The following is a 15,402-nucleotide window of genomic DNA, read 5'->3' as shown; positions in this document are numbered from 1 at the left end:
ACCTTCAGATCACTGTGCACTCTGTGCCCCAACATTAACATAGCCTAGTGAAGATTTATGCTTGAACAAGGGCAGGGTGTATGCAGAAGACAGGGTAAAGGGGTTGGGAGAGATGGAAAAGTACCATTCCCAGACACAGAAAGCAGAGGACAAATTCAGGAACATGGTGGGTGAAAACTGACAAGGACCCTGCCGGAGAACAGAAAAACCATGAACTTATGATGAGTTTAAACTTCCTTTGAGCTTATGAATGTCATAAATGTTGCACAAGTAGCACGGAATAAAAGCTCAAGATTGAGGAGTATTAGTGAACCCTATGTTTTTTAACTAGCAAATAAGGAAGGATGAGGGGATGCTACAATTAGAAAACAAGCAGGTCAGTAGTTGTTCACGAGTTTTTTATAGCAGTGAAAAGTCCAACAAAACCAAAATCACCTTCTTAGTATACAATATACTGCTACTCTGAACCGAACACTTGAGAATGAAGACTTGGACACACTTCTCCCATACACCAGTCAGCTTGCTTCACCTGCTGGCTCTGTAATACAATCTTCTCTCCAGCATTAGGTGAGTAACAGCTGAAGCAGCCTCAGCTTCCCCAAACATTTCAGAAATCTCCTCACTTCACAGCCTTTCACTGGGGACCACCACAGCTAAATATTCTGTTCAAGCTGCAGTCAAAAGCCATGGCAAATGCTCTCAACAATATCATTTAAATGATCATTATAACAAACCTCCACAAACCTGCTGTTTCCAGTTTCAAGCTACCTACCTCAAGGCTGGTTTTGCCACAAGTGATAATTAATGTCTATTACATACTGCTATTAAAATTACAGGACTATTGTCCAGTAACTAATAAAGAAAAATGTTGTTTATATGCTTGATGCTATTTTAAAGCACTTTGCAAAGCTCTCTTAAGACTGGTAGCTGTCAACATATGCAGTTTGTTGTAATGCTGCCTCCTCCAAATGTAACATTACCTTGCATAAAATGACAGCAGAAATCAAAACCTGAAAGCATCTAACAAACTAACTACCAATTCTGACAAGAAAAACCCAAGAAACACCTGGGGACGACAGGGTGGAAGCAAGCAAGTAATGTTGTACTATTCACAAATAGCTTAGTAATTAACTCGAGAGAGTTTGTATTTTTCAAACTGAGCAGCACACTGAAGTTGAGCTCCATTCAATACCTTCACTTCCCTAACCGTTGATTTCTATCCTTTGGTTTTCACTCTGGAATGCCAGAACAGGCAGAGTCACATACAATATCCATTCTTTTCTACACTACAATTTTAATTTTGGATTGAGAAGTGCCTTTTGTTTCCAAACACTCTCCAAGATCACCACAGGCACAAACTAATCTTCAGTTGTTGCATAATCTGCAACATGCTGGCAATCTAAATAAATAAATAAATGACTAATTAATTCAACCAGATGCTGCAGTGCAAATTACCTAGGATCATCTGGGAGAAAGATTTCTGTGCAGTATAAAGCAGAACAGTGCTAATGAAATGAGTCTGCACTGTGATAGTATTTATTTTGTTTTCATTTACAGCCATTTAGATTAAAAAACCCACACACAAGACCACCAAAACGGGCTGGTTTTTCTGCAAACACCACAGTGGTCCAACTGTGTCTGTGTGTTCAGAAGAGACAGTAATGTAAGGTTACAGCACAGGGAAGTGCCCAATGGAGCCAAGAGCCTGATGTGAAAGGCTTTCATCTGGGATGGGGAAGCCACATGTTCAAGGCTCATATTAAATCAGAGAGTGAGAAGATCCGGGCGGCCTTCCCCATGTTCCACATACATGCTCTCACCACCTGGCTATTCATTACCCCTGCCCTCCTCTTCCCCAAAATACTTCTCATGGAAATGCTTCTGCCTTCTTCCAAGGTGGAATAAAAGTGGCGTTTTGATTAAGTTTTTCTGCATTTCTCATAAATGCTCATTTCCCACCCAGAACAGGCATCCATGAACAGCAAGAGAGGAGGTCCTACCCATGTAGTGCCTCCAATCCCCAACTATCCACAACAGTCACTACAGCATCCAGAAATTTTTAAGCAGATTAAAAATAGAAGACCCTCCAACCCCATATATTTAAAATAGTTATTATCAAAACCAAAAACACTCTTCCATTTTGGATTATCTCCTAAAGCTTATTTTCAGCTGCATCACCTCAGCTAGGCCCTCTTTAAGCCCCTTGCAATTTTTCCATTTATATTATTGCAGTCCCTCCCTCTGTTTTCAAGTATCTCCAAACAGTATTTCCTTCCTTCTTCATTCACAAATGTCATCAAAATAAGTCTGCCACCTATGCAAGACTAAAATATAAATCCATTTTTACTCTCCCTCTACACCTGAAGGGAAGATATGCCTCTGAACAGATTCTGTGCAGTCTTCTAAAGCCCGTACTTTTAATTAGGTTTCTCTGTCTTGGTCAACTGCTTCGTGCCTCCTTTTTGCTTGGCTGAGGTGGGGTGGGAGCAGCTCTCTCTGCAGTGGCTTTAGCAAATGAAAAAACTAGACTTTGCAGTATCTGGGCAGGTCAGCATATGGTCAGAAATGAGTTTCACAGCAGGCCTTTTTCCCCACCAGGGGATATTAATGTGAAGGAGATAGAAAATCTCTCAGAAGGGACGTGAAATCCTGTGCAGGCAAGGCAGGGGACTGCACTTGGAAGTGGTTGTCAGAACAAGCTTCACGCTATTTCCCTATCAAATAATATCCTGTCCCCTCCCACAAACAGCCTTTCCATAAACCTTTTAATTTTATCTCACATATTAAGCATAAATAGGGTGAGCACTGACTCGGTGAACTGAAAGCGTAATGGGCTTGTCTCATCAGTTTACGGCCAAGTTTCATTCCATTATTGCTGAGAAAAATAGGATAGAGTTGAATTGAGTTATGCTAATAGATAATAAATGTAAACATAAGCCCGGAGTACTATTTACTAACTTTAAAGACTACTCCTATAGCAATCAACTTTATAAGGTTCCTGACAGAATCATAATGGTGATAGAACACGTGGAAGCATAAGACTATTTAAACTCTTAACAAAAGCCACGATAATATGAACAGTAAATGAGCAACTCCCACAAAGTATCATTTAATTATCACAGCCTGATAAGGTTTAAAGTACATATCACCATTGTTACATGAAAAAACATTAAAGCTGGTTTTGTTTGGGTTTTTTTTTTTTTTTAAACACATGTGGCAACCTAACAGGTTTTAATTATCACACCTACTTCAGCGACGAGTTGTTCCACTCAAACACCCAAACACAATATTTACAACGCTGTGTGGTTGTTAAGGATCTTGATGATTGATGGAATCTATTGTGTTGCCATCTTAATAACAACAAATGCAAGTGATTACCAACACGGAAGAGAGAATGTGTGTTTTTATTTTACAACAAAAGGCTGTCCTATAGGGACTTCTTTTCAACACAAACTAACAAACCTGCGCACACGTGAATGTGCTTTAGAGCTTGGCACAGAGAGTCAAAAAAAACAAAGCCTCTACTGCTTTAAGGACAATGTATTTTCTTGTATTAGCTTAAGAGGACATGAAACCTGTCAAAAGAGCTGATATAGTTTTTCACAATCTTGCAGAATTCACCTTGACCACAAGGAAGTATCTGAAAACTTCATCAGAAAGAGCACAGATCTTGTTTCCAAAAAAGAAAACAAAAAGGGAAGCAACTGAGTCATTGAGTCAAATAGGAATACAATGCATTTTCTGGCATTGCTACTGAATATTTATATCAGTGATGAATGAGACTACAAACGAAATATTTTAACATGAAGCTTTGCTTTGTTAACTGCATGATATGCCAAAACACCACCTACTGTAAATCACAGGGTTTAAGACCAGTATTTCTTGTTTAAACATGCTACTTGTTCAGCAGAATCACTTGTGTGAACAAGCATACATTAATGTACACTAACTACAGCAGTCTCACTATCCAACTGATAGAGTATAATTTAACAACCTCATTATCAGCATTGTAATTTTCAGACTGCTGAAATATCATACTTGTTGCAAATATTATATGGTTTAAACACTTTAACAACATCGCCCATTTGAAGCTTCTGTCAGATAAAATGCAGATAGGCACTTGTGCATTGACGAACATGCTTTTAATCCTATAAAGAAACTTTCTCTGTCAAATTAGAGGCATTTCAACACTTGATTTATGAACACCATAATTAAAATCCTTATGCCTTAAAGAAAAGCAAACTCTTCATTATAACAACAGCCTTCTTTCACATGTTTATCTTTTAATATTTGGAATTTGCTTTTATATGCTGCTATTAGCTAGTTCAGCATGTCATTACTGGCTACTAAACAGGAAAATATTTCTCCTTATAACCTGGACAAATCTCAAAATCTAGGTAAACACCCAAAGGGATCAATATTTATTTAATGCTTCCATGAAGCATTTGTGGGGAAAACCAAAAGAAAATCTGCTAATTTAACAGACAGAGGACAGTCATGACACAACTCAGTGCTTTCTGTTTCCAGGAAGGCCAGAAATGCTGTTATGTCTGCCAAAATGTATCTCCTCCTTCTACGAACTGTCAGAACCAAGAGTTTGGAGAGATACAAAAAAGAAAAGCTAGATTTTCATATGCATTTGTGTAGCGGTTCTGGTTCAATTTGAATTTTAGACAGATCTCTGGAGGGGGAAGATTTCTATTTTATCTGAACAAATTAATGCATCTCATTCATTCACTCTCACAGCACCCAGCAACACAGCAGCAGCAGGGTTCAGTTTCCTAAACTCAATGCAATTCAAAATTACACACTATCTCCACTAAAACTACCATTACCGAAAGCAATGCAGTTACACATTAGCATCACTTCTCTAAGAAATCTGTTCCCAAATCCCAGAAAAGAACACTTCATTTACAAGCTAAGCAAGTAATCTTGAATCAAATCCTGAAGCTTGTCAAAACTGGGATCTCCTAAGATACCAAGAAGAAACTAATTTCAAAACAGGGAACTCCCAATTCAAGTCATTGCTGCTGAAGTCCTAGTCCCTTTTATCTAGCTTTCTATCAAATTTGTTTTGAAATCTTACAAACATCTTGAAAAAGAAATTAAAAGCAGTAATAACGGAAGAATGTCTCCTTGACAGAACCAAAGCATCAAACTCTGTATTGGCCAAAAGTCAGATAACCCTAATTACAAAGCCAACAAAGTTCCTGAACTCAACATCACATGAAGCTGAAAGGCTTACTGTGTAAAAAGATCAAGAGAAAATATTATACTTGCAGATAATGAGGACTGCTGAACAGAACGACATTAGTATTGCTCAATGGAGAGGTTGACAATTCACTCCTCAAATATCACCTCTAAAACCATAACAGATAAATTTGCTTATCCTAATAAGCTGTTGTAATGCTAGACTGGGATAAAACAGCTCATGCTGCCCTCTTGTGCTAGACATGCACAGGAATCAACCCCTTGCTGCAAGTGACACATGAAGAGAAAATACGTAAAGCATTCCCTAGGAAGCAGAAAACATCCACGTTTTCCTCCTTATAGATACCTTGACACGCATGCAATTCTCTTACTGTGATATGGATAGAGGAGCAAAGGAAGTTCTAAGAGAGTCAAATTCTACACTCCAAAAAATAAACAAATCAACACAGACAAGTCAGATGTGAAAAACCCAAAATACAACCACTTCATCTCTAACTTCCCATCTAGCTTTCACTACAGCCATTTAAGTGACTCTGTACAGATGTCTGCTGATAAAATTTAAGTTTCAGTCATAAATATCTGATCATTCTTTTTGAATTCTGGATTACACAGGAAGCTTTAATCACTAAGGATTACCAGATCAATAGGGTTAGGTTAAGTACTTAAGTGACAGTCATTTATTAATAAGGCTCTTCCAATGCAAAACAACAGTAACATCTGATTATTTTTAGACCTGTGCCAAACTACAGAAAGCTGAAATCTGTGTACATACAAATATTTTAGGGTGGGAAGGGAGAAAGGAGAGGGGTCCTCATATTCCTCTTCTTCTCTGCTATGTAATCCAGGTTCCAAAAATACACTCAAATTCTTGTATCATCTGGGCAAAATGCTTGTTACTGTTTCTTTTACAACCCTCCCATCCCTATATATTGCTAATGTAATCTGTAAAGAGAGATCCTGGGCTCATGCCTAAACTGATTCACAAAGCATAATTCTTTTAGAAATAAGTCATCTCATTTATTCACCACGACTGATTGGATCTTCACTGTGGGGAGCTGACAGACATGTCATGATTCACCACATATTTCCATTTCCTAATGCCGACTCCCTGATGCTGCTCATTAGCCTGCTTCCCCAATAAGAACTATTGAGAGCTTGGGATGTCTATTTATTTAAGTTTCCTTCCTCAACTTTGGAACATGGAACACTGTGTTCAAAATACTTGCCATGGCATTTTTTTAATTGATTATTTTGAGGTAAATAAAAGAGCCTAAATCAGTTCAGCAACTGCTTCTGCTAAGGTCTTAGAGACCTCATGCAAATACTGAGAACATGCTGGATGCTAAAATGACAGATCTGACACTGCAATGCCAGCTTTGCTAAACATGAGATAGAACAATTAATATCTTGGCTTGGCTATTACAAATATAACCCTAGAAAGAAAGAGCCTTTAATAATTTCAATTTCTTTTTAGTATGTCTTTCATACTAAGGCATATCAAATAAAGATAGGGAAAAAAAATACTTCTACTTTAAAAAAAATCTCACCCCAACGAAAAAAAAAAAGTGTCTGAAGTTTGAAAAGGTAAATGCACAGTAAAACCACGTGTAATTCAGACAATGAAACACAGATATTAAACCAGAATTGAAAAACTGCTACATGCTGCAGAGCTGAACAAGACCATCATCTCACATGTCATCTTTTCCCTTTTCAAAAGATGTATATATCAGAACAGCAGTACCTTTGCATGCTACCTGATCAAAAGAAAGATGAAGGGCAAGAAATATATGCACACTGAAGTTAATCTTCTATTATAACATATCTGCTCATAAGCAGAAACACACATCTGTAAGTCACAACAGTGTATGAATACCAGCGACAGGCAGGTTCTATGAATGTCACTTTCAGAAAGCACTGCTAATTTGAGCTTCACAGTGTTACAAAGCAACCTTACTCCACATTGCCCCTGATGTTTACTCTGGAGTTCATAGTTTGTTATGATGAGCCAGATTTACGGGCATTCTTACAAGATGATTATGTATTCCCTCAAAAATAGTTACTGCATAAGCTGCACATACACACGCAAAAAATAAAGGGAGAACAGAGGAAAATCCCTGCCTACCTGACAACAAAATCCATCAGTACTACGATTTCTTCTGATACATGTGTTCTCACTAGCTCTTCACTAACCTGTCTCTTGAGCTTATGGCTTCACTTATAGTGCTTTACAGTGGACTTGAATTTACACTGCAGCAGAGTCAATAGTACCAGCAGACCATGTAACAACAGCTTTAAACTTCTGCAGTTCTAGATTCTTCAAGGGTTTTTTTAAGGGGAAACTGTATGTGTTTCATTTATCATATTACGGACATGAATCTTTTCTCCACGAGTAGTACTTTTTTTCCTGAAAATGTTACTAATTTCTTTGACCAATAAAGCCATTGCTGTCTTACATGATTAAACAGTATATGATCCTACAATCATTCAATGGCTTCTGGAACTATGAGAACAAGCCTACGTTCCTTTTCTTCAAGGGAGTGAAGACCACCAGATTCCTGTTTCTCGTGTAAAACTAGCTAGTAAATCACTACCACCTCACCTCCCCACCCTCTTAACCCTGCTCCAACTTCTATCTTTTTTCCTTTGAAAGAAGAAAATTTGTTAATATGGATATGGATTACAGTTTTAACTTGCATGTTCCACACTTCTGTGAATTCCAGAAGGATAGTAAGCTACAGTGTTTCTATAAACTGAAGTAGCACACACGCCTACAACTATTTTTTTAAAATGGGAAATAATAGTTGGGGTTAAGCTTTCAAGGAAAAACACAAGAAGGCATCCCCACAAAAATACATGCATAGATATTCAGTATATGGAAGACAGTTCTGTGTAAATCAGTCAGAGCACCAATGCAACTAGCAGGTCAATGTACAACACCAAAGACACAGGTAATTCATTATTTCTGTAGGCTGTATTTGAAGAGGTAAGATCAACCATCAGCAAGCAGCCAACATTCTGACTTTTAAAAAAACCACACTGTTAAAGATTTTAAGTAAGTTAAAAAAAAAAAAAACAAAAAAAAAAAACCAACCAACAAACATGTAAAAATACGGTAAGAAAATAATTGCCCAGAAACAGTATAGTTAACGTATCAATGAGGTACATGAAATGTTCAGGGATTTTTTACTATTATACTTACCTATAGGATTTCTGTCAAAGAACAAGACAGGAGCTCTCAAAATGGACTGAAACATTTTGTTGTGCAAGGTCTGACCAGAATTAACAAGAACTTGAAACACCAGAAGACTTCTTATTATGCCAAACAGTATTGTAGCTACCGTTAAACCTGAAATTAGAACAACATGGACAGAGCGTACATAAAGATGTGGATTTTTCACAAGGAAAGGAATTAAAAAAAAAATTAATTAAAACCAAATTTTGACAACTTCTGTATACAGCAAGAATCCAAACTTAAGCCTAGGGACTCAGACTGAGCACAGAACATATATATCTTATATTTGACCTTAGCTTCAGTTACTATGATATCATTGATTGAAACAATTTATCTTTTTCAGTTTGAAAGAATTGGTACTTTACAGAAATGCAGGAAAGCCTATTAGCCCATGAAATAAATCTGTTTTGAAACCTTCTGCATAAGAGCTCTGCTAAGAAATTTTTTTCACAGTGCTGTGTATAATTGTGGCTTGCAGAGGTCACTGTGAAGATTCAACACCTGCCAGCAGGTATTAACCAAGTAATATACACAAGGCTATTTAGAGGCAACCTTGAGTTACTCTCAATCAGCCCAAACCACTCATGCCATTCTTCCCCTTGTAAACCACATCAAGTAATTTAAATTATGTGTATTTCTTTAACACAGTGTAAGATGCATCCCTTATGCCACATGAAATAGAGCCCTTCTAGGGAATTGGTCTGCACATTGTTTGTCTTTCTTCTAGGCACATCTCCACTTATAAGACAAGCGTGCTACAGGGCAAAAAATGAAAACAAAGAATGATGAGATTGCTGCTGCCCTGTTTGCTGTGTGCAGTCTTCAGTGTGGCTGCCCAAATTCCCAGTCAATGAAGGTGTCAACCTTACATTTGGCAGTGCTTCCAGACTCCACGTGATCTGCTCCAGAAACTAAGCATAGGCACCACAAGCCCAGATGCTCAGGCCTTGAGGATACCCTGAAGTTAAACCCTACCATTACCTATTCTAAGGACAGGTTAAAACTGGATGCAATTCAGGTACAGCTATAGTAGCAGTGGGAAAGAGTGAGGTTTGAAATTATATGATATGGTTAAGGCAATCAGTTATTCCATTCTGCTCACTGCTGCATCCTCCCAGGATACAAGAAAAGGTATCAATATTTCCTTTGTCTGCTTGCAGTTTATTGCCCATGTTCTGCACAGTGCAGTTTTTAAGAAAAGGACAAGAGTTTGTCTGCTTTGTCCAGAACGCTGCATTCTGGGCCACGCAGAGGAAAACAACTTTTCCAAGAGGAACTGCATGTACCCAACAGAAAAGCTGAGTCATATAAAAAAGGAGCAGAAGAGACACTAAGCAGGAGGCTGTGGCAGAGCTTCTACCTAACAGCAGTCTGCTGGAGCAATGGGAGGAAGGGAGCATGTCCTAGGAAGCCCACATTTCTGTAACAACTTTGCTCAGGCTTGGAAGCCATTGGAAGCTGCTGGCATGACTGTCACCAAACAAATCACTTGAAAAGACCTAGTGGCTATGGAAAAGGGGGATTAATGAGACCTATTTTCAAGGTCCTTAATCCAGTCTGTCTCATGCTGAAGGTTTTTGTTTTCCCCATTTACAAGTTTACCACCTCAGTATGAAAAAGACAAGAACTCTGCGTGCTCACTCTATAGAAAAGGTGGGGAGTTGGTACAACAGTTCTGGCCAGCAAGGTTTCCCATTAACAGAAATTTTACTCTTTTACATCTTTGTCTTTTAGAAATAACAAGGACTTACAAGGAACTATAGAACCACAGAATAGTTCAGAAGGGATCTTAAAGCTCATCTAGTTGTAACCTCCTTGCCATGGGCAGGGACACCTTTCACTAGACCAGGGTGCTCAAAGCCCTGTCCAGGCTGGCCTTGAACACTGCCAGGGATGGGGCAGCCACAACTTCCTTGGGCAGCCTGTGCCAGTGACTCACCACCCTCATGGTAAGGAAATTCTTCCTAATATCTCATCTAACCATTGTGACATTTTTCTTTTTCCAAACACTGATAATCAGAAATAAAAATACCAAATTATTGTATACAGTTTCAGAGGTTATAGAAAAAAGTAAGTTAGATTGTGACGTATTTCATATGAAATGTACTACCTTTTCATAATTTTATCAACTTCACTTACAATTCTGTGTCGGTAAGTCAATGCTATCTGTCCAACTATTGCAGATATCTCACTAAGCCATCAGAAGGAAGATTTCAATCTAAAGGTAACTTCTGCTGTTCTGCTACCTAAAACGACATTTGCCTTAAAGGATGAATCTTTCCATAAGGTGTTTCAGGTTATATGTCCAGAGAAAGCCAACTCTGCCACAATTAATCATACTGTGAAGTCCCCTGGAACAGCTCATGAAATAAGACATTACACATCAAAAATAAGAGCCAAGTTTATTTTGGCTCCTTAATTGTTGTTTCCCAGGCCAAGCACAATGTTTTCTGTCAAGCAATTAGATCACATGGATTCCCCCCCAAAAAAACAAAACCAAACAAAAAAATCTTTGCTTATCCTCTCACCCATGAGAGATGTTTCTGAATATATTCAATGCATAAACTTCTGGTATTCCACCTGTTTTCTCAGATCTGTTATTTACATCTCCATCAAGAAATTACCATGCCATACAAAACTGTACATCACCAGAAGTGCTAAACAGCAAAGTCTGACAGCATGTTTGTCTACACATCATTTTTTCTATGCCAATGTTTACTACATTTCAGAGCAGTATTTCAAGATGTCTGGATGCCTGCATGGAAGGACCAATGCTCTTTGCTGGATATTCAGAAGCATATGGCTACCTTATGAAATACACTGAAATGTTTTTTAACATCCTGTTTTGCATACCCATCTAGGATGCTTTTAGAAACTGGTTCTTTTGGTATGGCATGTCAAAAGGAATGCAGTCATGTCAAGTTTTAGAATAGCACAGAATGAAGATCCATTTCTAATCCCTCTTGCCCATCCATATAATGACTGAAGATTTAGCTCAAATGACCTATTAGTATAGACAATAACCACAACCTTACAGTGACTGACTTTTTGAATACTCAATTCGTAGTTTACTTCCCACAATCCAGCCAGAGTAAATTAATAACAGTCTCCATTCAACCTATTTCTTCTGTTTGATTTTTCTCCTATTTATTCCAATTAATTTAGTCAGGAAGCAAGACTCAGGCTCCTGATCTGTTAAGGCATTACTCAGTTACTGCTAGAAATCACACTTCCCCACGCTGCCGCTGCTTCGCACCTCTTGAAACTGTTATGATAGGTCAGATAATAAATAGTTCTTCAGACACACAAACATGCATATAAGACTACCTGCATAAATTCCCAAATAAAAGTTAAGGTCTAGATGTTCAGTCTCATTTGCTCCATTATTTACATTTGTTGTGACATTCAAATTTTCTTGATGATATGCCCTGTGGAAATACATACAGAAGATAACAATCATCAAATCATATGATGCAAATATTCCTGCGGACATTAAACTGTTTCTAGATTCAACTCTGCTGAAATCTTGAGTTCAAAAGATCCCATGTACAGATGCTGTCATGCATCACACCATAAGCGGAAACAATCACAGGCTACACTTCAGCATGAAATTTAAGATTCCCCCAGCCCTACCCCACCCAAAATGAGTGAGGCTCATAAAACAATCAAGCACACTCTGAAGTTTCCTAAAACAGGCTCCACACACACACACACACACACCCGCCACCTATACAACATTGATTTTTATTAGACAAACAGCATCTGACTGACCAGTTCTTGTCATCAACTCACCAGTAAGAAAGCCACCAGTCCTGGAGCACATATGCCACCTTCAGTAAAAAAGCAAATACAAGAATCATTTTACAAAATGAAAAAAAAAAAAACAAAGCAAAATATTAGAAAATTAAATTCCCTCGCTATTCTTTTATGTTCTCTGGGAAAACATCACACATTCAGGAAAGCATGCCATCCAGTCTTTCAAGACCAGCAGCAATTTGCAAAGCACATTAGAAGGTGCATTAGATCCCTCTACAAAGAAACAGGTTACCTTAAATTCCCTTGCGTGATAGCAAACTAAAGGAAGGCATTACACTTAAGCAAACAAAATACAGTAGATCTTCCTAATGTATGTTAATTGCACATTAAAGAACTAATTTTTTTCAGTTCCTAAATTTACCACTAGAGATATTCCAAAATGCTTTTTGATTAACAAAGTTTCTGATGTTACCAGTCCAGAAATTTGTGTTTACAGGAGATAATTACCAGAAAGAAGGTTGAAGGAGGATGAGAGGAGAGAAGGAAGGGAAAACTCCTACTGCCACCTTCCTTCTGTGCTGAGAGGTGACTACAAACTTGTAACAGGGTCATTTATCTCAAAATACACCTCTGTTCACATGAATTTAAAGTTCTGGGTGGTCTACTGCAGAGATTTGATCTTGCTCAGCTATCTTTCCAACAGACTCAAATCACAGACAAGCAAAAAGGAAGTAACGTGTCTAAATATACAGAATGTATTTTACAGCCAAGACCAATAATTTTCATGAAATTATTTTAAGCTTTCTCAGCAGGAAACAGAGAAAAAGGCAATAAGCTATCTTCTCACAGCTTCCTCAGCTCACCACTTCTTTCAGTAAGTTTCAAAATCATTTTCCCTTTTAAAATTATTTTACCTACCTGCTACAGTTTATATTATACACAGTACTTGCTTATCCTCTTCCTCATCCTTCCTATTCTGGCAAACAGCAACTCTCCGAGCCCTTCTCATAACCTGTACCTATCAGCAGATGAGCTTTTCTTCTAACACTTCTGTCAGACTCTGTCCTCCCATACCCACCTTCTCTACCCTCAACTGGAAACACACTGAATTTTCAGGTTTATTAAACACTACTTTAGAAATCTTGTGATTTTATTCTCTGCAAAAATTAGACTGGCTTATAATTTCTCTGCCATGCTGCCAGGAAAATATTTTATTCAAATATTAAAACTGGTGACTTAACTACCAGTGTGGGACTTCTCAATGCTGTACCAAAACTCCATGCTGATACATAAAATTTGATCAAATACACTATAAAACCATGGAAGAACACCATGTTCCCAAACATTTTAGATGAAACATCACAGTAACAAGAATACACTATGTTAAAAAGGGGGAAAAAAAAACCCACAAAAAAACACCTCCAAATACATTTAATACTATTTGTGGCTCCTGACATCTTACCTGTGCCAAAATGTTGAATACTATGAGTATACAGATCACAAAGCAGTTTGCTCCTGCAGTAAAATATTTTCTGTAAATCTTAAAGGTTATTTTTCCCTCAGAACGACTCTCCTCTGGCACTGCAGCAAGTGCATTTTCAGCCTGAAAAACGAAACAAAACAACCCAAAAGACCTCAGAATAAAACCCATCAACCTCACAGTTACAGACTCTGACTAAGCCACTTGGAACACCAGGGTTCAGAATTAGCAAACAATTAAATAAGGAGATAAAGTGATGATGCATTTAAAAACTTATATCAGAACTATAGCTTTGACAAAAAGAATGTCTCAGTAATACTGAAAAATCTGCTCTGCAAAAGACACTGTGAGGATTTTATTTTGCCTTGCATCACAGAACGTAACATGGCTTCATTTACAGCCAGAAATATTTACACCAACTGGCTGCTAAACCAGGCATTCATTTGCTTATGGTATTTCTATTTCTTCGCTACCTTCAGACATAACAGCACTGGAAGCTAAGGGCTTGATCTGGGAAAGATTCTGTTTTCAGAATGCAAGTGTGTGTAACCTTTCCTTCTCAGAAAAGTATTCAAATACTCTTAAGTGTGCACTAAAATCAATCAACATATGCTCAGAATATACAAATTACCCATGAAGTTTTAATCACCCCCTTGCAAGTACCAACAACACATCCATTAATAGGGAAAACAAGTAAAACAACAAATCGTACTAAGCAAACAACAGATGCAGTTCACTGAAAGACACAAAAGGAAAAAATGAGACAGGCATAAAGAATGTAAAAGAATTATTCTAATTCAGAAACTTCTTCTTTTTTTTACAGTACATGTGATAGAAAAACTAATGCCAATTCAGTGGACACGTAACACTTGATTTCATTGTCAGCAGACTTAGCTGTACACGAGTGGTAGTATTTACACATATGACTCATATGTGAAAGGAGAAATCCCACCTACTCACCCATGAAAGAAGAGAAGCCCATCTCAGTTACTTGTTTCTCCAGCCCTCACCCCTATCCTACAGCTCCAATGCTGCTAAAAAGTGTGTCACATCTCTGTGGATTTACTAGTGGAGTCACCACTGGGACATTAATAATGCCAGCTAAATTTACTGCTTTGGGGATAAAAATATTCCTCAAAAAAGGTAACAGAAAGTCTGTAGCATCCTTTTTTGTTGTTGTTTTTATTAAGTCTTATTGCATAAAGGTGTCAGGGACACACAAGGATTACTTGTTCCAGTTGTTCCATGGCTGCAATGCTAGCACAAGCCCAGCAGGGTCACAGGGCTCCTGTACTCTTTTATGTGAATGTAATAAACACATTGGCAGAAGGCCACCTCTGGTACAGAAACTTTACATCTGCTTTTACACTGTGCAGCAAAGGAGAAAACAAGGCACCTTCAATTCAAGCTGGCACCACACAAAGCATTCTGTTTTCACCATCAGAAAGGCTGGGAGAGCAATACTGGGGTGCCCCAAGGTTACACCCTGAGAGCCAGCTCAAGATCATGTGTGTATATTAATGCCAGCCATGCAAATGTAGGTTTTGCATAAAGCCACCCCTTTCTAGAGCTCCAGATTTCATGGAAAGTGTTAATTTGAGTCCAGCACTGCGCAAACGCACAGCAGCCATCCAATACGTGGTACTTTGAAGCACCGCTTCTGGAGGACAGGATGAAGGAAGCACAATGTGGTGTCTTGAATGATCGGCAGAGCTGATGCTGA

At 38.1% G+C, this 15,402-nt stretch overlaps 1 protein-coding gene across 5 annotated transcripts in view; it reads right to left on the bottom strand.

Annotated features, from left to right (window-relative positions):
• Positions 1 to 15,402, bottom strand: part of ABCC4 (ATP binding cassette subfamily C member 4 (PEL blood group)) — a 154,996-nt gene that overhangs the window by 86,969 nt on the left and 52,625 nt on the right. For all 5 annotated transcript variants that reach the window (XM_061361080.1, XM_061361079.1, XM_061361082.1 and 2 more), the window contains exons 16-19: positions 13,662 to 13,802; positions 12,236 to 12,273; positions 11,771 to 11,871; positions 8,411 to 8,557 (exon numbers count right to left, since the gene is read on the bottom strand). In XM_061361080.1, coding sequence (XP_061217064.1) covers positions 8,411 to 8,557; positions 11,771 to 11,871; positions 12,236 to 12,273; positions 13,662 to 13,802 — 427 coding nt within the window. The remainder of the gene's footprint in view (positions 1 to 8,410; positions 8,558 to 11,770; positions 11,872 to 12,235; positions 12,274 to 13,661; positions 13,803 to 15,402) is intronic.

The sequence above is a fragment of the Neopsephotus bourkii genome, unplaced genomic scaffold (assembly GCF_033783945.1).
Source record: "Neopsephotus bourkii isolate Nb327-2 ecotype Australia unplaced genomic scaffold, CSIRO-AGI_Nbou_v1 NB_1052, whole genome shotgun sequence".
In the NCBI taxonomy this organism is placed as follows: Eukaryota; Metazoa; Chordata; class Aves; order Psittaciformes; family Psittacidae; genus Neopsephotus; species Neopsephotus bourkii.
This window is presented reverse-complemented; position numbering and strand designations above follow the sequence as displayed.